The 24,794-nt window shown below is 40.2% G+C and overlaps 2 protein-coding genes across 2 annotated transcripts in view; one reads left to right on the top strand and one right to left on the bottom strand.

Moving 5' to 3' along the window:
- Positions 1 to 1,682, top strand: part of LOC132043959 (diacylglycerol kinase 1-like) — a 32,385-nt gene extending 30,703 nt beyond the window's left edge. The window contains exon 9 of the transcript XR_009411984.1: positions 1,496 to 1,682. The gene's annotated coding sequence lies outside the window, so the exon portion shown is untranslated. The remainder of the gene's footprint in view (positions 1 to 1,495) is intronic.
- A 4,572-nt stretch (positions 1,683 to 6,254) lies between these two features.
- Positions 6,255 to 10,016, bottom strand: LOC132043958 (uncharacterized; the record flags this gene model as incomplete). The annotated part of the gene is made up of 2 exons (XM_059434417.1): positions 6,255 to 6,651; positions 9,632 to 10,016. Coding segments are annotated over 2 exons (782 nt in total), but the record flags the coding sequence as incomplete, so codon positions are not given.
- Positions 10,017 to 24,794: the final 14,778 nt, after the last annotated feature.

The raw sequence follows: 24,794 nt of genomic DNA, 5'->3' as shown, positions 1-24,794 counted from the left end.
CAGCTATGACAGAACTGCAAGGAGGACCCAGTTTCCTGATAGAAAGTTCAGAAGAAAAAAAGCTGCCGATGTTATAGTAAAACAAGCACTTGATGCGTTGAGGGGCTCTTCCAGTGAGTCTGAAGAAGAAGATGCCAAAAGGGACACATCAATGGTGGTCATAGAAAATGAAGCTTCTAAGTATGAGCCAAATTTTGCACTCATGGAAAAATCAGACTCATTTGATAGTGATGAGAGTAATGAAGATGCAGAGGTAAATTTTCTTGAGGTAAAGAAGAACCTGAAAGCCTACTCTCAGAATAAACTCAGGTCACTGTCAGGCATGCTAATTGATGCATATCATGCCCTTATCGCTGAGAAAGGTGCACTCGTTCATGAAATCAGTGATTCTGAACTCGAAAGAAAAATATGTTGGTGTCAATTGGAGAGATGAGGGAACAAGTTGATGAGACCAATCAGCTGAATATTATGCTGGAAAGGGAATTGAAAAGGGATACAAAGGCATCTTAAAGGAAAGGGCGAAGCCAGTAAAGCTCACTTGGAGCTCGAAGATGAACTCAAAAAGGCAAAACTGAGTCTCACTACTGAGATTGAGAGAAGCAAGCAGTTAAAGGAAGACTTGAATAGAATCAAGTTTGATCTTGATAGAGCTCTCAAGTGGACCTGGTCTTCTGATATGATCACTTCCATGTAGAAAAGTAAGGGAAGTGATAAATAAGGAATTGGTTTTGTGAAAGAGAAGACTCCCTACAATCCCCACAACAAGTATGTCTCCACCATTGAAAATTGTTTGTGCACCCATTGTGGACGAACATGTCACTACAAGGAGTCTTGCAAAGCAAGAATTGAATCGGTTCAGAGGAATAGAGAGTTTATCGAAAGGAGAGTAAGTTTGAGTACAAAAGGAACTGGTTCTCAAAAGAAAGGACCTCAGAAGGAGAAAGGGAATGCGCTGCTAGTTGTTACGGTTAGCGTTTTGTGGACGGGGTTAGCGCTCGGAAAGCTACTTCGAACTTGTTGGTGCTCTTTCTGACTTATTTTGAAAAAGAGTCGCCACCTAATTTTTAGGAAATTAGGAAAACCAAAGGTGAAGGGTTTATTCAAATACAGTGAAAAAATCTTCGTAATCCAAAGTTCTAAGTAAGGGTTTTGGTGATCCCCTAGGGAAGGTGTTAGGCACTCTAGTATTAAGGATCCGTAGTATATGGTTGACCTACGAATTCCAATGTATGATTATTTGCTTTAACTGTTTATCTAGTGTTTACTTCCCACATTTATAAAAGACTGTCATTTATTGCATATCATTTAGTTTTTGGGAAAGAATTGAATATATCTCCCTTATATATGGGTATTTTAGGTTTGGATTCATAATATCTGGATGATAATAGCTCCTTTGATGGGTTTAAATTATTCATTTAATTTTATACATAAAAAAAATAAGTTTTAAAATAAATGTGAATAATTATATCCTATTCTCGCATATTTAAATCGACAGAATCTTGCAGGAAAAAGAATACCCCAGAAGAATGAAAAATAAGCAAATGCCAAAGAGATAAGAAAATATTTCATGGGTGCAACCACAAGTCCATGGTCACAACCGTGAACTTTCACATGTGGGAATTACATAAAGGCTATATTGAAAGAAGTTGCAAAATTCATGAATGTGACCGCCATTTTCATAATCACATCGTCAAGTATTGGCTTCAAGAGAAAAATTATAAAACTCATGAATATGATCACCACTTTCATACTCACACCCGTCAAGTGTTGTCTTCAAGAGAAAAATTATAAAGTTCATGGATGTGATCACCACTTTCATACTCACACCCGTTAAGTGTTGGTATCAACAAAAAAAGCTACAAATTTCACGATTGTGACCACCACTCCAAGAAATGCACTCATGGAGAGATACTATATTTTCCTATAAATAGAGGCATCACTGTCACGACCCAACCGGAGGGTCATGATGGGCCCCCGGAGCTAACTCACCCGGGCACCTTTCATCATACATTCACGTTCACATCTAGGTGAGCCACATGGCCTACTCATGATTTCTATACGTTAATAATACGGATCTCATTGGGCAAAGACACTTCTATTTCAACATCGACAACTATGCCCATATATATATATATATATATACACAAGCCGACGAGGCTAACAAAATAATATACAAAATATGAGCCGGCAAGGCTAAAAGACACCTAACTATGCACAACAGTCTACGAGCCTCTAAAGGAATTATATAACATCATATAAGCGGGACAGGGCCCCGCCATGCCCATAGGTATGTACACAAAAGAACAATACCAACACCTGCAGCTCCGGATCAAATGGAGCTCCTCTAATGCAGTATCTGAACAAGTAATCTACCGAGTCTATCTCCCTATCCACCTGTAGGCATGACACAACGTCCACAAACAAAAGGACGTCAGTACGATTAATATACATTAAATATATATATATATATATATTATATATATATATATATATATATATATATATATATATATATATATATATATATATATATACATACACACACACATAGGTATGCTTAAGTCACGTCAACATCATCATCATCCATGTCATTATTACTATTATCATCATCATCGTTATTATCATCATTACTTTGAAGAACTTTCGCCGAAGGTATCTCAAAAATATCGAAAGTCATGAACATTCTAGCATTTCTAGGAACAGGACGTTTCGAATATCTTATATGGCATCCCTAGGATTTATCTTGTCACAATCGTTATCATTATCATCACAAGAAACATTGTCAACAATATCAAGAGAATCTCGAGGGTCATGATCTTACAACATTTATAAGAGTAGGAATAGCGTGAATATCTCGTATAGACGCAAAATGAGGAAAACATGCCTTTAGAAAGAAGGGTTAGCCTTACATACCTCTTTGTCTTCTTAACTACTTAACGTTCACCGTCGAAGCTTGAAAAATCTACATTTAGAAGGATTCATACCATAGTTAAGCCTTAATGATACTCTTAAATTCAAACTAGAATATTTCATGAGTTAATGAAAATTGGGCAGCATTTCCCCTATTTCATCGACTTCCACCATATCGCTAAACAACTCCCAAACAACTATAATAACATTTTTTTTTTATCAAACTTTGCTCTAACAGGCCAGGCCTGTTAGAACCTTTTATTCATAAATGCATAATGTAAAAAATAGTCTATTACATCATGTCTATAATATGAGCTAGCTAATATAAAAAAACTAAGAAACTGTCCTCCAGTTCTATCCTGTATCCCTAAGCTAGTATGCCTTTTGTGATCTTGATGTATCAGCCTTGATGCTAGTCCAAATCTGTGCACACACCATATGATTATCCATACATGTAGTATCATTGTTGATTGTCAAGCTGCTGAATTCTCCTTGTTCTGATCCTCAGTTGAGGAAGTTGTGATTTGTCCATGTTGAGAATTCTTCTTCCTTCTGATGGCATGACTAGAAAATCATGTACTTTGATCCCTGCATGATCCAAAGCTTGATTTGCTAGAAAGTCTCGCTTGTTGCCTTCCCCGAAAATATGATTAATCCGCACCGTACCGTTCTCATGTCCTATTTGATCTCTTCAATCGATTTCTCGGTTCCATGGAGTGATCCATGTATCTTGTAAGATGTTTTGAAGGACAAGTGAGTCAATCTCTAGTTGAACTTGTTGAATGTTGTGTTCTTTGCGGAACTTCGATTCGTTTTATGGCTTCGACTTCAGCTTCCATATTTGTTGCTATTCCCATTTGTTGTGCTTCCGGATATACCAAATCTCCATAGCTATCTCTGATGCAATCCATATGAGCCGATCCAGGATTGCCTCTGCATGCCCCATCTGTATTACATTTTAATTTCCCTGAAGGTGGCATTCTCCACAGCACCTTAGCATAATAAACTCTTGGTTTATATCTACTAAGGTGCTGATGCATATTTTCCCACTCACTAGATAAATTCTGCAACCATGGAAATCTCTTTCTTGCCAGCTTGGTGTATGATGTGTTGTACTTGTTGTTTCGGTCCGTAGAAGTAACGATCCTTCATGCTTAATGGAATTTCTTCTCTTCCATAAAGACCACATAATCACTCAACATTGCTCTATAAATAGGTTGCAATTTTGGTTTTGGCTCGGCAGCCCACCATGCCATGATCATTTGATGTAGACCAACTCCATCGGTGGGAATACTGCACAAGAAGCAAAAAACTTCCATAACTTGACGGTATGGAAGATGTTAGAAATAAGTGAGCTACGAGTTTCCTCCTTATGATCCTCACAAGACCAAAGATCTTGATGGTATATTGATCATCATCCTTTTCAATATATCATCTCGAGATTCTTCCTTTCCACACCCTCCACATGAAAAAGCTTATCTTTATTGGCAACCCTTTCTCCCACGGGCCTATAGCTGGTTTGTTTGCTCTCTTTATGCCTCGAGAAATTCCCATGCGGATTTAATCGAGAATTTGCCATTTGTTTCCAACATCCAACATGGTTCATCATCTTCTTCACCATCCGGAACTTTGATATTATCCTTGATATGCGAGCCAATTCCGATCTAGAGTATCTGTTAATAATTCCATGTTCCATTGACCATTTTCCACAAACTGTCTAACCTCTATCTCTTCTTCTCCCAAGCGCATCGTGAATGATATAATATAGTGCCCCAAGCCTTGTCCGGTTCTCATACCGAAACTTGAAGTTCCATTTCTCAAATACCAAAATATTTGTGGCTCAATCGCATCTCTTATGATCATCATCCTCTTCCAAGTGTGTGATCCTCCTCTATCTCTTTGCCATAGTAGGGTGCCATTTCTTGCGGTATTTGTTAAGCATGTAGCTACTCCATAAGCTTCTTCCACATCCGAAATTCCACCACAACTTAGCAAACAAGGCATTGGAGATATCAGTTAGTGATCTAAGACCAATCCCTCCTTCATCTTTTGGTAAACATAATTTGTCCCATGCTACCCAATGCTTGCTTTTCACCCCCACAATATTGCTCCAAAAGAATTTGGTAAATATCCTATGAAGTTGCTTTATCACCCCAGAAGGAGGATTCATGGCTGATAGTAGATATCTGGCATAGTTTGCAACACATGATTAACCAACACATATCTACCTCCAAAAGATAACGATCGTTTTGCCAAGACATAATCCTTTTCATCACTTTTTTGATCAAATCCTCATAATATATCTGCTTCCTTCTTCCATAAAACACTGGACATCCTAAATATGTGAAAGAAAAGGATCCATTTCTCATATTAGTATATCTTTTAATCCTGCTATTAACTCTGGCAGATACCTTGTGATGAACATAGTAACAGCTTTTATCAGTATTTACTAGTTGTCCTGAAGCCTTCTCATACTTCCTCAACCTTTTCATCATTTTCCTTAATGAATATCCATCCCCAGAACAGAATAACATTGTATCATCAGCATATGATAAATGATTGATTTGAGGACACCATTTTGGCATTCCATAGCCTATGAAACTTGGCTTCTCATGCAGTTTATTTAGACTCCTTGTTAATACCTCTGCTGCTATAATGAACAATGTAGGAGAAAGTGGATCACCTTGCTTTACCCCCCTACTTGACCTGAAAAAACCATGACTTTGACTATTGATTAATATTGAATACCAGTTGTTTGAGAGCAATCTCCATACCAAATCAATGAGAACCTCTCCAAATCCAAACTGTCTTAATACTTTAGTCAAAAAAATCCAGGAAAGCCTATCATATGCCTTGGCCATGTCTAGTTTTATGACCACATTAGTATGTTTAGCTCTCAGATTAATATCCCTGATGATCTCCCCGTGCCAGTAATACATTTTCTCGCAATGCTCCTTCCTTTCACAAATCCCGTTTGGTTGTTAGAGATAATATTAGGGAGAACCTTTGTCAATCTATTTTGCAGTACTTTTGACATTATCTTGTTGGAAAAGGAGCTGAGACTAATAGGCCTCATATCACTGAAATTATTAATCACCTCCTTCTTTGGCAATAAAACCAGGTTAGTATGTGTGATGAATTGTGGTATCTCAGATCCACAAAAGAAAGCTCTAACCATTTGAAGCACATCTAACTTGATAATCTCCCAAAGACTTCGATAAAAATGTCCTGTGAATCCATCAAGCCCACTAGTACTGTCCCCATTAAGTGAAAACACAGCCTCCTTTACTTCAATTTTAGCTGGTAACTCTTCCATACTATTTTGTTGTTCTTCAGTTATCAGTTTAGGGATATTTTTCAACAATGCATAATCCCCACCCCGAGTTTTCTTCACTAAACTGTGACTTAAAGAACTCCGATAGCCTCGAACCAATAGCTACTTCATTTTCCAGCCATGTACCAGTTGGATCTTGTATTCTTTTCAAAGTCAATTTATTCCTCCTGCCCCTCACATATGAATGGAAGAATTTTGTATTCCTGTCTCCATCATTGAACCATTTCATACCAGCTTTCTGCTTCCAATACTCCTCCTCCAAGTGTAAAAATCTAGTTAGTTCAGCCTGTGCTTGATGTAACTGCATTCTATTCTCCCTTGAAGCATTATTTTGAAATTGCAACTCCTTCACCTTTATAGTATCTTCTATAGTGGCAATCTGCTGAAAAATATTCCCATAAGTGTTCCTGCTCCATTGAACCAGTGCTCTTTTAAGTTTCTTCAACTTGTGATGAAATACATAAAATGGATTTCCACATAGTCGACGATCCGGGGTCTCCTTACCACCTCCATAAAGGTATGATGATTTGTCCGTGTTGAGAAACTTAATGTCACACCCCAATTTCCGATAGGGTGTGATGGGCACCCGACCCTATATCCAAACGAGCGAACCCTCAGACTATCGTAACACACGTACTCGCATTGGGCCCATGGCCAAATCGTAAATACATAATTTCAAATCAAATACAAACTTGCGATCGTACAAAATCTGTAATATCACATATCACAAAATGACGGCTTATAGAGCGCTCAAAACATCCGATGCATATGACTGCCGTGCGCAAAGTCTCTAACATGACTCGGATATCATAGTATGCACGGACTCGACTCGGCTAAGCACCGAACAAGTGGAGCTCGCCAATCCCGGCGAAACATTTCCGCTAACGTCTTGACTCACACAGGTGTACCTGCGTGGCATGAAACGCAGCCCCCCCGAAGAAAAAGGGGTCGATTTTAATATGTACTGAGTATGTAAAGCAGAAATACAGAACCATAGGAACAAAATACAGAAGATGGGCATAATATGCAAAGTATCAAAATATGCAATTAAAATGCAAATCATGCACAGGCTCTTAGAACGGTGGTCGCCCGCCTGTCGTTGGCGCCACGCCACAGCATCACACCAGAAGATTTCAGATCTCCGTAACCCGACAAATCCCCGTAACACATCATAGCCGACCGTACACACCATATCCATAACACACACCAAACGGAACCCGGCCTGCCGGAGAGGAGCTCGGCGAACCGTAACACAAAGATCACACGGAGTTTATCATATTGCGCACGAGCGTAACCGGCCGGACTCGGTGAAGGAGGTACAACCATGAGCACGAGCGGAGTCGTGAGCATACATATGCATAAAATCGTAATCATAAATCATTAAGTAAGTAAGAAAATTCATATGCAAAAGTCCAAATGAAACGAAACTTACATTTTTTCGAAGGTCGTCCAGAATAGGCATAGAAAGGTCGCGGGCCCCACGGACGGGGTCGACCCCCGTCCGAGCCCGACTAGGGTAGGTAGGGAAAGTTATGTCTTATGATCATACATATTATGTTTCGGGGCAATCCGAGCTCGTATGCAAAAGTTACGGACGTTTGAAGTTCGGGACCCTTTTTTTGTAGTCAAAGTCTTTATAAAACCTTTGAAATTCATTCTTTTGAAAACATGAAAATCTTATTTTGGTCCCGTCAAAAGAGTAAATGTTAAGGGATGAACAAGGTACATACCTATGCTCGGATTCTAAGAGTGGAATTACCCCAAGGCTCGGGTCATAGCCTAATAGTACTAAGACATGCCAAAGAAAGAAAGGTGAGCTTTACATACCTTGGCCGTCCTCGGAATTAATCCAACTTGCATCTTGGCTTCTCACGATCTACAAAAGCGTCATAAGACATTCGACATTAGCCATAAACATCCAAGAATCTCATTCCAAGCCATTGCTTTATTTACGGGAATTTCGGCAGCACCTCCCCTATATATTCACCAACCCCCGAGAATTCATCTCGGCTAATATCAACAACAACCAAACCAACAATCATAATAACGACATCCATAATCATTTCATAACGCATTCTAAGCAAGTCGCATAATATTTCAAGACAATTCAACAATATCTTTGCATGCGACCCGAAATCTTCCAACTTAATGAATACAACAACGACATATTTCTTTCTTTCAAATTCATAAACTATATCCACAACCCCATACGTTACAACATTATTCTTATAAATTCAAGAACTATATTGGAATCACATTACATTCCCAAATCAGCCCATACAATTACAACTTCCATTTGAGTCACCAAACCTTCATTTTCACTACATAACATTCATTACGACGGCAATCAAAACTCTAAATAAAATTGATTCATTCTCCTACCACCTATACACAACTCACGGCCACACCCACATCACCCCATACATATATTTTTCATGACTTTTATTCGATTCTACATACTACAACAACATACAAATATGCTAACTACCATTATTTCATTACTACATCACAACAACATGCACCCACGGTACAACATCAACATTCATGGCTTGACTTTAACATCCATATTTTCAAGTTTTTAATTCATTTCCATACTTCACAACACGTACAAACCATCCATAACATAAGAAAAATAAGATTGAATCTCACCTCTTCCATGCCCTTCTTCATTCGGCCATAGCAAGGTTTTGCTAGAACAAGAGCTTCACTTGATTCAACAACTACTTCATGTTGTTTAGCACCTTCCAAAGAGTGGAAAACATGGGAGAAAATAATTTTTCTTCATCAAACTCTCATGGCTTAAAAGCGGCCGCCAAGGCCGTGGCTCTCTCTTTCTCTTTTCTTTCTTTCTCTCAATTTTTCTAGAACATGAAATAATGAGGACTTGTCTTCTTGATCACTCCTCTACACATATATATATATATATATTAGTAGCTAGGCACATGGCCCTCACATGGCCGGCCTTTCTCTTTTTTTTTTGTTTTCAATCTTCCCAATTTTTCTAGAATTCTCTTTAAATAAAAAGACAACTAATTCCTTGACTTGGTCAACTTTTGCCCACATATTTGTATATCTTGCACCATAAGATGCACACATATTTTTCCACAATGCATTCTTAGTCCCAACTTTTTCCTTAATGCTTCCTTCCAAACAAGTCATAAACCATTTGTCGTAAAACTACGTCGAGAGATAACCTCGTCCATAATTCTTCGCAACCAACTTAAAAATATTCCGAAGTGCGAAATGCGAGATATAACACTTAAAAGACTTGACAATATGATGAGCATTGCTATTACACTCAAGATGCAGTGGTGCATGATCAGAACCATGTCTAATAAGATGAGTCAACTGTTTAGATGGCATGATGTCTAGAACTTGCTGATTCACCAAAGTATTCTATCTAAACTTTTAAAAATACACTCCTCTTCAGTTCTCCCATTCCACCAGGTGAATTTGCTTCCAGTGAATCCTACATCAATCAAACCACAAATTTGTATACAAGTGGAAAAGTCCAGTGTCTCATTGGATGAGACTGGAAGACCACCTTGCTTCTCCTCATCAGAGACTATGACATTAAAGTCCCCTCCTATAATCCAAGGAAGGTCTTGCTGATTTGCTAACTCCACCATAGCTTCCCACAACTCTTCCCTCTCATCTCTAGCACACTTAGCATAAACTACTGACACCAACACTGATTGATTCAAGGATGAGTGAGTTAGTTGCAGAGTAACTTGTTGTTCTGATTCAGATATAACTACACCAAGCCATTCATCTGTCCAAAAGATCCAAATCTTTCCTGAACAGTTCACCTTGCAATTCTAATAGCCTAACTTCTTTCTATACTCTTCAATAGAAATAGGATCCTGAAAAGGTTCCATTAGGCCTATAATAGAATAATGATGTCTCCTTTTTAGATCAATTAACCTCTCAAAAGATTTCTGAGTGTCAACTGACCTAATATTCCAAAATAAAGCTTTGTCTATCATTGAGAATTATTGGTTTTGTTCTTACTCCTCCTTGTTGAAACTCCTGCAGCTGGAATTGTTATATCCCGTATTTTGTACATTGGGATAATCCGAGTTAACTGTGATAAGTTAAGGACAAGACTACTGTGATAAGTTAGTGATTCTATAACGTATAATGACTTTAACTTTCATGGGCGGGCCCGGATTGGTTCGATACACATCCGTGGTCCCCGAGATTTTTCTTTGTATAGCCCTAACGACTTTTTTTTTGTGAAAGAACCTAACATGATTTCCGTTTTAACTCTCGAGCGTCGACTACTTACTTATCCATTGAGTCTGTAATGATGATTTATATGCATATGGTTTCTCACTACTCTGCTCGTGCAAGCCTCAATATGTCTTTCACCGAGTCCCGGGCCGGGTACGTATTCGTGCACAGTTTTATTGCATTGTTCACCGAGTCCCTCACTAGAGGGCCGGGTACGGTATATATATATGTGATGATATGATGATGTGATGACATGACGATGTGATGATATGGGGATGGCGGCCAGGATGGCATATAATGATTCTATTCACCGAGTCCCTCACTAGAGGGCCGGGTACGGTATATATATATATGATTACATGATGACTATACATGATGATTATATGATCTCACTCACCGAGTCCCTCGCTAGAGGGCCGGGTACGGTATTTATATATGATGATATGATATTGACACGCATGATACATGATTCAAAGGCAAGTTTTTTGATTTATCTGGTTATTATACTTGTTTCGTAGATCCCGATTCGCTATACTCTTGATTCTTATTCCATGCTTTGCATACTCAGTACATATTCCGTACTGACCCCTCTTTCTTCGAGTGCTGCGTTTTCGCCTGCAGGTACAGATACACGTTTTGGTGAACAGACTCCTTGTTGTATATATGTATGTCTATTTAGGGGTACGGCGGGGTCCTGTCCCGTCATATGATTCTGTTGTTACTCTTAGAGGTCTGTAGACATATGTGTGGGTTGTGGGTAGTTACTGTACAGTTGTGTGTGTGCTCGAGATGTTCCCGATTTATGTACAATATGTATATATGTACGCGCGATGCTGTGCCTTTCTGTATGTTTAAGTCCCTATTATGTTTGCTATGGTATGATTATGGTGGACAGATGTGTACGAGTGCCCAGCTCGGGCACTAGTCGCGGCCTACGGGGTTGGGTCGTGACAGAAGTGGTATCAGAGCGGTCCGTCCTCGGAGTGTCTACAGACCGTGTCTAGTAGAGTCCTGTTTATCGGTGTGTTGTGCACCACATCTATAAACGAGGCTACGAGACATTTAGGATGCTATCTTTCCTTCGATCCTAGATCGTGCGATAGAGGCGTATTATCGGATGACTCCTCCTAACGAATTGTTGTATTTTCAGCGATGCCTCCGAGAATGGCGACAGCTGCCCAGAAAGGCAAGTCTACAGCAGTTGGAGAGACTAGCCAGGCCCGGAGAGTTACCAGGGCCCGTGCTGAGCCTGTACCTGAGGTTGTGCCCCCGACAACTAGTTCTGCTACATCGCCAGTGTCAGAGGGACTTGGAACGACAGCAGCTGCAGGTCCGGGGGCGGCTCCACCGCCAGCTCTCGAGGTTCGAGTACCCGAGCCTCTAGCTCCTCAGCCAGGGGCGGAGGATAGGGCCATGCGAGATGCGGTCCAGTTATTGACTAGATTGGTGGCGGGGCAGGTTCACAGGTATGGATTGGGGGGTGATCATGCAGACAGACATGATAGTTTGAGGGCCCGTGATTTTCTGACCTGTAATCCTCCAGAGTTCTTCGGGTCAAAGCCCGCGGAGGATCCCCAGGAGTTTATTCGGCAGATGTAGCGTACGTTGCGGTTGATTAAGGCTTCCGAGACTGAGTCTGTCGAGTTGGCGTCATATCGATTGCATGATGTAGCGGCTAATTGGTACGAGTCCTGGGAGTTGTCTAGGGGCGAGGGTGCTCCTCCAGCCGTGTGGGATGAGTTCACGGAGGCCTTTCTTGGCCACTTTCTGCCCCCAGAGATACGGCGAGCCAGAGTTGATAGATTCCTGAATCTGAGACAGAATGGCAGGAGTGTTCGGGAGTATAGCCTAGAGTTTGACTCATTGGCTAGGCACGCACCCACTATTGTAGCTGATATGGACGATAGGATGCATCGATATGTGATGGGGCTGGATCGTTATTTGGTTGATAGTTGCCTGATAATGGCTTCTCAGCCCGGTATGGATATTGCTCGAGTGCAGGCCTATGCCCAGGGGATGGAGGATCGACACGGGGCGTCCGCCCAAGGCAGAGATTATGACAGGGGCCAGCCTAAGAGGGCTAGATCGATTGGGTATTCTGGGGAGTTTCGGGGCGGGCAGCCTCAGCAGTACACTGGGTATTCTCTTCAGCCAGCACGGAGTGCACCCCCACGGTTTCCGGGTAGGAGATTGGATAGCACAGGGCATTCAGGAGCCGGTCAGAGCTCCAGGGCCTCAGGTTCACAGATGCATAGGAGTTCGGGTCAGCCGAGGCCACCTTTGCCTCGGTGTTCTCGTTGTGGTAGGCCTCATTTTGGGGAATGCCGTTTTGCCACTGGTGCTTATTATTCTTGTGGCCGCCCAGGCCATATTATGAGGGAGTGTCCGTATAAGGATGGTTCAGGTGGTGCAGCTCAGCCTACTGGGTCAATGGCTGGTTCATCTTCTTCTGTAGCCATGTGCCCTATGGGGCAGGATATGCCGGCACCAGCAGGCCGTGGTAGAGGCCGCGGCAGAGTTTCCAGTTCTAGCGGTCCTTCGAACCGCATATATGCTTTGGCGAGTAGACAGGAGCAGGAGGCGTCACCAAATGCGGCTACAGGTACATGAGTCTTTATTGGAATGTTTTTATATATGTGTGTGTGTGTTTGCTGTACGATTGTTACTTAATAGCGGTAAGCAGAAATCCAAAGGCCGATAGCCAAGTATTTATAAGTAACGGCGATTAAGGTGTGTTCACCACCATTGGGAATTTGGAAGTCTAAGACGGAAAGTAGTCGTGTCCATAGGTGAAAAGTGAATACTGGGGATTGAAAGAGGGCTAAAATAGCAATTGTGTTATGAGGGCGTTTTGAAAGCTGTTAAGACTTCAGTTTGCTCCAGATTAGGTGATGAAGGTCATGCGGTGAAGTGGACGCTATCATATTAGCAGTAAAGCACCGTATTTCGTTGGAGTTTTAAGGTTAAGCGTGCTGGAGTGAGAAATTTTAGGATGGGTGATCCCCTGGGAAGTTTACTAAAAATCCTATAAGGTCAGACATAGGGGAGCCCAATGGGAAGCTAGTGTAGTCTGAGGGAAATTAGGATATACAGAGTGAGTGGAAACCTTAAGAGGTCGCGTAGGCCGAGGCGGACTAGACCGGTGAAGAGGAAGAAGGTGTGTTGCAGCTTTAGAATTAGGGTGAGTTTGAATAGTGTTTGGAAATATTTTGTAAGCGAGACAGTAGTAATCATGTCTATATAGGTATACACCTGGTATCCCATACGTGATTACACCAGCGGATATGTGTATTCCGGCAACCAACATGGCGGTACATGGAAGGCATTAATCGGACAGGGTAACGAAGTTCAAGGGAAAAGAAAAATAAATGGCACAAATGTTATGGGGCAAGCTGATGTTGTTTTCACTATAGGATAAGCTTGGGAAGTACTAACGCGATGACGTTTGGAAAAGGAAGAAAGTGAGTAGGTGAACGACAAGGGGATCAGAATGTCGGTATAATCGGGTAATAGTATAAGTACACCCCTTAAAGGGGGGAAGCGAATGCGAGAGATGCAAATGCAAGATGGAGACAGTCAACACTACCATATATTTGATGCGGATGCTCGGGCTACAGGTAAAATTCCTTGCCGAGACAAGACAGTAGAAAAAGGGGTAGAAGCTAGGATGGTAATTGAGATAGTGCCGAGAATTAATTGTAGAGATCTTGAATAACATGACAATCGAAAGTGGAGGCTTAAAGAAGAATACGACAAGAGAACGATAACGAGTAACTTACGGAGATATTGTGAAAGGTAATACTGTTGTGCTGGATTAGAGGCTAAGATGTGGGCAATAGGGTTGTTCGCTAATGATACTGCGACCTGTGAGTAGTAAGGGAGGAAAATAGAAAACCTTCTATAGAAGGAAATGGGAACATCAAAGGAGTGAACAAAGGAAGGGAAAAGAGTATGACAGGATGGGCTAGCAGTGAATGTTAGTACGGAAGGAATATGAGGAGCAGAGGGAACCTGTAGAAGGAAAGGCTATAACTAAGATGGAATATACTTCATACAAGTCGTACAGGAGTAGTTATGTTACCCATGAACATTTATATGCTAGGGAGGAGACCAAGCGAGTGCTTAACGAGAAAAATTTGGATTCCGTAATAGCAATATGGATACGAGATTTTGGGTGCATTAAGGGAAGCTGTAAAGATGGGTTAAGCTAGACTACTGAGATAGAATTAGCACTAAGGACAAACAGGACATGGCTATGGTGAAACCAAAGATCTATTCCGATACCGGTTGTAAGAGAAGAGAGGCGAAGACAAAGTAAACCATAAGGATTAGTGAAGCCACGCTAAGGTATTTTGGGCTAAATTGAGCACCTGCGCATATTCTTGTAAAGATTGCAACATGATGTGCGACAGGAAGTTGAAAGCAAGATCTGAGCAAGGGACGATAGAAGAGTTCGAATTAGAGATAGAGAAACGACACGAGACAATGTGCCTAGAATGTTACAAGTTGAGTAAAAGGGGATTGTAAGACTATTTAAGCGAAATGGTTAGAGATAGCTGGTTACTAAGAGAGGGTGAACTTATACGTCTAATTCTTTTAAAAATTATACCAGCTGATGATAGTTAAAGCAGGGGTCGGCTATTAGCAGCTCAGAAATGACAGAAAGCATATGACGACCATTGGTGTCGACACTTAGAATGCCAGATTTACGAGTGGGAATGCTTAAAGATGTCACCCATGAGAGGTGTAATGGGATTCGTCAAGAAGGAGAAATTTAACCCGAGACGTATTGGACCTTGTTACATTGCTCATAAGATAAGAAGGTTGCGTACTAAAGACATAGCTTCCGTTAAGGTATTGTGGTGGAACAATAGCAGGGAGGAGATGGCCTGAGAAGCTGAAGAGGCAATGAAGAATAAATACCCCCACTTATTTCCTATGCCTACAGGTAATTCAAACTCCTTAATTGGTTATGTTGAGTGATGAATAGACTGTATGTGATAGCTACAAAAGGAACCTCCCCCAAAGTGCTCGTAAGACCCCATAAGCCTAGTTTAACATTCGAGGACGAATGTTCTAAAGGGGGGAAGGATGTTATATCCCGTATTTTGTACATTGGGATAATCTAAGTTAACTGTGATAAGTTAAGGACAAGACTATTCCGGGATACGAGGTCGGGACTTTTAACCACGATTTTGTTTTAAGGCATAAGTTGCTTATGATTTTATTAGTATGGAATATTAAGGAAATGTGGGGTTAAAAGTGAATATTTAAAAGTTATTAATTCATGAATTAAAAGGGGCATGTGGCCGGCCATATGGGCTATGGGCCATGGCCACATGGATGCTTAATATAGGAAATAAAAGATGACTAAGTAAGGGGTATTCATTATCTTCAACACTTAGAAAATTCAAGAAACTTGGAGAAAAAAAGTTGAAGGCATTCGGCCATAGCTTGCAAATTTGAGGTCCAAAAATAGTGATCAAAAAATTATTTTCTTCTAGCAATTCAACCAATTGGAAGTCCTTTATTAATGTGGAGTGGTTGTTTGAGTCATCAAACCATTTGTTTGTGCTATTTACAACTCTAGCCAAGTAAGAAGACAAGTGGAAAAAGGTAAGATTTCATCTTCTTTTACATGTGTTATGGATGGTTTGTACATGTTATAGTATGTGGAAATGAATAAAATTCACGAAAGTATGGATGTTGATGTGGCCGTGTAGGTATGTGTTGTGTAGGAGTGATGAATTAATTGTATTTAGCATGTTTGGGTGTTGTTGTAGTGTGTAGAAAAGGATGAAAATCATGGAATTTGTATGTTGATGTTGTGGCCGAATATGGGCTGATTGGTGTAGGCATGTTGAACTAATTTTATGTAGTATTTTGGTTGTTGTCGTTGTGGATTCTATGATGATAATGGAAGCTTAATGAATCAAGTTGAAGTTGTAATTGTTGTGGGCTGATTTGGAAATTAACGTGATTCTTATGTAGATTGTATATTTATGATAATGACATCGTTAATATGTAGATTGTTGGTGTAGTTCATGAGTTTGGAAGAAGGGAATGCGTTATTGTTGTTGTTCTCGGGTTTGGTTTGGTTTCGGGTGGAATGGAGTTTTGTTTGTGTTGTTTTGAATATTGTGCGGACTATTTAAAGTGTTCTTGAATCTTGTTTAAATGATCTTAGATGAGTACTTGAATACATGAGCGTTGATGTTGGTTTGAATGTATATAGTTGAATTGAATGTAATGGAATGTCGTCGAATTGTGTAGAAAGGAGTTATTAGCGTTATAATGCATTTTGAATTGATTGTTAATGTTGTTAGAATGGCTGTTGGTATTGTTGTTGAAGATTTGGCCGAGTTGAATTCTCGGGGTTGTTGTATTTATAGGGGAAATGCTGCCCAAATTTCTGTAGACAAAGTGCTAGTTTGGGATTGGAGTCTAAGTAGCTGTAGCTAATGTTTGGTATTTAATGACATTACTGTAGATCTTGGGAGGCCCGAGAATTAAGTTTGGATTAGCTTAGGAAGCGGACGAGGTATGTAAAGCTTACCCTTCCTTTCTTTTGGCATGTCGTAGTGTAAGGAAGCTATGACACGATCCTCGGGGTAACTCTATTCTTATGATCCGAGCATGTTTACGCTTCATATTCGCCTCTTAATATTGGTATCCTTAATGTGGTAGTAATATGGTCCTTATGTCTTTACAGTATGATTGGATTTCAAATGTTGCATAAACGGTTTTGTTCCTAAAGGATCTGTGTCTAAAAATGCCCGTAACTTTCATAGGCCGAACCGATTGCTTTGATATGCTCGCATGATTCTATAACGTATAATGACTTTAACTTTCATGGGCGGGCCCTTGATTGGTTCGATACACATCCGTGGTCCCCGAGATTTTTCTTTGTATAGCCCTAACGACTTTTTTTTGTGAAAGAACCTAACATGATTTCCATTTTAACTCTCGGAAATACGACTACTTACTTATCCATTGAGTCCGTAATGATGATTTATATGCATATGGTTTCTCACTACTCGCTCGTGCAAGCCTCAATATGTCTTTCACCGAGTCCGGGCCGAGTACGTATTCGTGCACGGTTCATGCATTGTTCACCGAGTCCCTCACTAGAGGGCCGGGTACGGTATATATATATGTGATGATATGATGATGTGATGACATGACGATGTGATGATATAGGGATGGCGGCTAGGATGGCATATAATGATTCTATTCACCGAGTCCCTCACTAGAGGGCCGGGTACGGTATATATATATATATATATATATGATTACATGATGACTATACATGATGATTATATGATCTCACTCACCAAGTCCTTCGCTAGAGGGCCGGGTACGGTATTTATATATGATAATATGATGCTATGATATTGACACGCATGATACATGATTCAAAGGCAAGTCTTTTGATTTATCTGGTTATTATACTTGTTTTACGTAGATCCCGGTTCGCTATACTCTTGATTCTGCATTCCATGCTTTGCGTACTCGGTACATATTCCGTCGACCCCCGCTTTCTTCGGGGGTCGCGTTTCATACCCGCGCGGTATACACACGTTTTGGTGATCCGCCGGCTTAGGAGTCCCATCAGCTGTCTTGGAGTGCTCCCTTGTTCCGGAGCCCACAATTTGGTACAAACTCCTTGTTGTATATATGTATGTCTATTTAGGGGTACGGCGGGGCCCTGTCCCGTCATATGATTCTGTTGTTACTCTTAGAGGTGTGTAGACATACGTGTGGGTTGTGGTAGTTACTGTACAGTGGTGTGTATGCTCGAGATGTTCCCGGTTTATGTACAATATGTATATATGTACGCGCGATGCTGTGCCTTTCTGTATGTTTAAGTCCCTATTATGTTTGCTATGGTATGATTATGGTGGACGGATGTGTACGAGTGCCCGGCTCGGGCACTAGTCGCGACCTACGGGGTTGGGTCGTGACAGAATACCGGTGCTTCGACGGCTTTTGTTTATTTGTTGCTGTGATTTACGCACACTTCTGGAGATAAATCTCCCTGCTGTGCTATATCATCAATGTTCTGAGTTAAATCTTCCTCATCTTGGCTATTGAGATCAACATGTGCCGCATCTTGTTTTTCATGATAAGCACTCCCTACTTGTTCTACAGGAAAATTGACAGCCTTGTTATTTGGTGGCCTTGTGACTTCTGTTCCTTTTTTTTCTTCATTCTCTTCCAATCCCTGATCTGATATAGGAGTCTTATCTTGTTGCGCATCCTTTTCTTTTCTTCATTCTCCTCCAATCCTCATCTTGAGTTGCATCCTCTGCGCACTTACCGATTTTTCTTCTTCCATACCTTTCTCCAAGTTTTTGTGGATTAAGGTGTCACCTATTTCTTCGATTCATGTTCCTTCTCCCCGTATAATTGTAGTATTTGTGTTCATCTTGACACACGTCGAGATAAAATCTCCCCTTTATCATTGAGTTGTTTACCAAAGTTCGCTCAATCCATGCCTTTGCTAATATCCTCTCCACACGATTGGATTCTTCCATCTCGCTTTTCCTTGCCTATATCATTAGTGTTTACAATTTGCTGCACCTGTAACAATCGATTTGCGGCCCTCGAAACCTTTGCTTCTACCATCCTTCCATCGAAGACTTCGCATATCGCTCAAGTCTACTATATCCTCATCCGTGTTCAGCCGTAGTCTCGCATATTGATTATGTTGCAAAGCTTGATTCTCCTTCGGTCTCCAAGAGTTTTCATCATATTTACCTCTATGAAAATGCCTCTTATTCCTTTTTGTTTTCCTTTCTTCTCCTTGAATCCATCATTATCATTAACCTCCTGAGGTACGCATCTGTCTCTTTGCTTCCTTCCCTTTCATTGTGTCAACATTAGACCCCTTGTTTCCAGATCCTTATTTTTTACATTGTTTAACTCCTTATTCTTTCCTTTGACCTTCCTTACTGTTCTCCTCCTGTTCCTTGTCTGAACTTTGATCTTCATCCTTGGGGTACTGTTACACCTTAGAAAATTTCCCGTTAGCGTACAGTGAATAGACGAGCGAGGGGCATGATGTATACGAGGTTTGGACAAGTAAGAACTAGCATGCGATGACCCTAATTAAGATTTCCAAAGACATTAGACTTGAAGAAAGAAAGTTGTTAAGAGAAGCGAGTTATAAGTTGAGAGTATCGGATAAGAAGTACGAGTATTGAGTTAATGACGTATAAATGATGCCCCAAGGAAGAGTTATAACATCCCTTAGAGTGATATGGAAGTGTTGAACAAGTGTTAAGAAGGTTCTATAAGGATCGGAGATCAAACGAGTCGACGAAACAACTCTCGGAAAATTGGGTAGACATACGGCCAGACATACTGGCCGTATAATATCTACGGACCGTATGTCCAGCCCAGTATGTTATGATTCACTGGACCAGATATACGGTCCAACATACGGTCAGTAGATTTTATACGGACCGTATGTTAGTCCGTATATTTCCATCGGGGCTGAGATGTATTTTATATAAGGGACCAATTCTTATTTCATTTTCATTTCACCTTCACTTCTCCACAACACAAGAAACCTCTAGAGTGTTCCAAACATTTCATCCATGAGAAAACAATAGAAATCAAGGATCAATAACAAGAAATCAAGAGAATCAAGCTTAAGAAACTCCATTAAAGCTACCAAAGTCAAGGAATTCCAAGAAAGGAGAAATGGGGTTTTGTGCTAGAAGGTGTATTATCATTCAAGGTTTATTCCTCTACCATTTGAGGTGAGTTTCATGAACTTGACATGTTGTTTGAAGTATTGTTAAGATGAAACACTTAGATTATGAAAGAGTATGGAAAATGGGTCATCAAATGTGTGAATAGTGTTGCTAGTATGTAGTAATTGAGGTGAATCATGAAAATGGTTATGTTGAGATTGTGAATGTGTTATAAATGATATTTAGAGCATGGAATAAGTATTATAAGTGAACAAACGTGACAATGAACCTTAGTCATGAATATGGAGAATTTAGGTGAAATTATGAAATGCGAATCATGGAAATGAATGACGATTGTTGTTAGCGATATTATGATGGTTATTATGAATGTTGGGAGTTGATATGGAATAGGGCGGAAAGTAGTATAAACAAAGGAAATGCTGCCCAAATTTCTATAGCTTTAATGAGTATGCTTTTGTGACGATATAGCTAATGTCGATACGAACTCTTTGAAGGTAAAGACGAGGACGTCAAAGAGAACGAGCAAGCTATAAAGTAGTTAACGACGAAAGGTATGTGAGGCATTACCCTTCCTCCCAAGGCATGAATCCTATGCATGATTTTTCTCTTCTTCCATAAATCTCCTATGCTTCTAGAGATGAAAGTCTAAGTTCATGAATGACGAGACGGGACAAGAAATACGCTATGAATACGATAACGACTCTAGAGACCTCGATATGATGTTCTTACGAAATCAATAATGATGAACACGATCCATTGGCATTCCTTATTATATGTACTCACCTTAAATTGTAAATCCCTCCAAGGTGAGATATGATGCTTATGCTTATTCCATAACATGACCGGGGGTTTACGACCTTATGTCACCCCGACATAAACATAGCTACCCTTAAGCGTAATGTATGTATATGTAACTAAGGATGTTAAATCATGGTAAGATTATGATAAGCCACGATATGTCCATGAATTGAATGTTAATGATGACAAGTGTATGAAATGCATGGTATGTGTGATAATGTGATTCCACCGCGCCTAATTGGCCGGACATGTCACCGCTACGGTGGGCTGCTATGATTCCACCGCACCGAGAAAAGGGGGGACATGATCACCACTAGTGGACTGCGCGGGGTGGTTTCCCGGACGCGGGTAACGATATGATGATGTATGATTAATGTGACGATGCTTGCATGCTACGATAATGTATGTGATATATTTATGTATGATGTACGCACATGAAATTGGTCCATATATAAAGAGTGTACAGGTTATATTCTCATCTCATGACTTATGTTTTCCTGATTGTGCTATTGACTATTCTTTTGGTACATATTTGTATATTCGCATTTTGGGCATGACAGGGTCCTGTCCCGTCCATACGTTAGTACTCTAATAGAGGCTCGTAGATACGCATGTGTGGGTAGTATGGTCCCATGGTCTCCATGTATATGTATGTATATGTATATATATCTTTTTGTTAGCCGAAAGGCTTATGGTTATAAAAGTGATTATGTTTTAAACGATGAGATATTTTCATGAAATTGGACAAGCATTATGAATGAGAGCATATAGATAACAGCATGAGCGGTATTCGGTGGTTAGCCCCGGATACCCATCGCGGCCCGTAGCTCGGGTCGTGACAGGTACAATTCTGGATGAATGGCATAGCAATCTTGCTCATTATGCCCTTGAAGTTTGCAGTTTTTGCAATACTTAGGAACATAATCATAATTGATCTTTATCCATTTATCCACAATCTCCCCAGTACTCTTCTTTTTCATCCCTATATTGATTCTCTTCGAGAATTCTCCAAGCAAGTTTACTTTTACCTTCACTCTTGCACAACTTGGCCTGGTTTTATTAGTTGTGGCCTTATTAACTTGTAGGGGCTTTCCAACAGCAGATGCTAGTGAAAAAACTGCTTCTTTCACAAAATAATTTGGAGGTAATGATGGGAATGATATCCATGCAATTGCAATCTTCGTTTCTTCCCTTCGGGATCAAACCATGGATCCCATTTGAACGTACGTACGGGATACGACCGGCTTTTATGCATAATGTAATATGCAGGTTTGGACAATAAGGTCACGTAATCTTCTAGAGAAGAAGCACGTATTAGCACATACCTATTACTCAACAAACCAATAATACACTCTCCTTTCAAACCACATTGTTTTGGAATTAAGGTTCTTAATTCCTTCACGTCAGGCCATCCGTATGAGAATTTCCCAACGACAACATATTGTGGTTTTTCCTTGATAATCATCTCCGTCAATCTTCTTCATCCCATACTACCATGGGCTCTCCATAGCAAATACGTGACCTTTTTCATGGGTAGTGTAGGACTATACGTAGTATTAGTAGTTGTTGGATTGAGGGCTGTTGCATAAGTTTGTCTTCGGTAAAAGGTGAATAAAGTTGCATCAGTGTACAATTAGCTTGGACAGCCACAATGGGTGGCTGTCCAGTGGCCGGAGAGGCCATTCTCGCCGTGAAAAAGGTTGGAAACCTATTAGGGTTTCGGCTAGGTTTAGGGTTTCGGTAGAGAGAGTTTTTTTTGAATTTTTGAATAGTAACTATAATAACATTCACAATATCATAATCAAGTATTCATATTCCATTAAGTCTCAAAAATTCATTCTCATATTCAACTTATCTCAACAACTTCACACCAACCCATTTCACAATTTCATGCAACACGTACCCATCATCATTGTTACCTCCTATAACAAGATTACACCCATATCATACTAAGAATCAAGACTCAAGTTATCTTACTACTCAAAAACATCATAAAAGCTACATTTAGATCTCATTTTCTACTTTCTTCTTCTACCCATGTTGTTCAACAACCAAGAATTCATGATAACATGAAATAAGAATGAAAAATAACCTTTTATCTCATAAGAATGGGCTTTGGAGCAAGATATCACCTTGAGTGAAAACCCTAGCTTCAATACTCAAGTTGTCCTTGAAGTCTACTAACCCTAGCAAGTCTTCCAACACATGGGTATCTCGATTCTTGTTATTTGATCTTGTTTTTCACTTGGGTTGGAGTGTAATATTCTTGGAGAAGGGTTTTGGAGCTCTCAAGACTTATGAAAATGTGGGAAATGAAATAAAAGAACAAGGGTCATCTATTTATACAAAATTTAAAAATCAGGGCCGAATGGAGTTATACTTAACATTTATACGGTCCGTATAACATTATACGGTCCGTATAAGTGGACGGTATAATACCACCATGAAAATGCCCTTCTCTGGAAGGGTTATACGGACCCCCTTATACGGATCATATAAGTGGTCGTATAACCGATAATTTCCGAAGTTGCTGTCGGTGATTCGTTTGACTTCCAATCCTCGTGGAACCTTCTTAGCACTTATATAACACTTCATTAACCATACAATAGGCCCTATAGCAGCCCTCTCAAGACATCAACAAATACGCATCGATTTAACCATCGCGAAAACCCTTCCAAACATGACTTACATTTCCACTTCCTTCAACAAACTTACTCTCACATATCCATATGACTTCGAAATATGATGGTACACACTTTAAGCTATCTAATACTCTCCTTAATCTTGTAAGGACTTCATGTTCACCTTAAGCTTGCGTAGTCTATTCATGATGCAACAAATCCGAAATCTCTGAGGTGTAACATTCTTCTCCCTTAGGAACATTCGTCCTCGAATGTTCGATTTTTGGGGATTCTATAAAAATTTTACCAAAGTTTCTCCTGTAATGTGGCACTACCATCCTGTCACAACAACCCATAATATATCGCCTCGCAGGGCTACAACAGCAACATCAACAACTATGGCCACATTACCGACCAAGAAAGCGTCAAGGAAAGCATTACATACCTGAGAACAATGACGTCTCTCGAGCCTCTTCTCGGGGGGGGGTGTGATAAATGTGGGTACCCCGAGCTTTATGTCCCCTTCCCCTTTATCCCTTTCTTTATTCTATTATTATTATTATTATTATTATTATTATTATTATTATTATTATTATTATTATTATTATTATTATTATTATTATTATTATTATTATTATTATTATTATTATTCCATAAGACCTTGACTGAAGCTACATCCTTGGTTCAGAGTCTCCGTACTTGCCTATCCATAATGGTAATGGGAACTTCTTCATAAGAAAGTTGTTTGGTGAATTGGCTATTACCTAGTGGCACAATTCTTGAAGGATCTCCAATGCACTCACGAAGTATCGATACATGGAAAATCGGGTGAACTGGCCCAAGTCTAAAGGTATATCTAATTCATAGGTCACTTGTCCTACCTTGCGCACAATCTCATAAGGCCCAATATACCGAGGACTAAGCTTGCTCCTTTTTGCCAAATCTCATGACGCCTTTCATTGGCGACACCTTCAAGAATACCTAATCTTTCACTTAGAACGTTAAATCTCATCGACGATGATCCGCATAGGATTTCTAGCGACTCTGAGTTATTAATAATCATTCCTGTATGAGCTTAACCTTTTCTATAGCTTGGCCGGACATGTCACCGCTACGGCGGGCTGCTATGATTCCACCGCACCGAGAAAAGGGCGGACATGATCACCACCAGTTTTT

Source organism: Lycium ferocissimum, unplaced genomic scaffold, assembly GCF_029784015.1.
Source record: "Lycium ferocissimum isolate CSIRO_LF1 unplaced genomic scaffold, AGI_CSIRO_Lferr_CH_V1 ctg3166, whole genome shotgun sequence".
In the NCBI taxonomy this organism is placed as follows: domain Eukaryota; kingdom Viridiplantae; phylum Streptophyta; class Magnoliopsida; order Solanales; family Solanaceae; genus Lycium; species Lycium ferocissimum.
The sequence above is the reverse complement of the archived record's forward strand: the minus strand, read 5'-3'. Positions and strand labels throughout refer to the sequence as shown.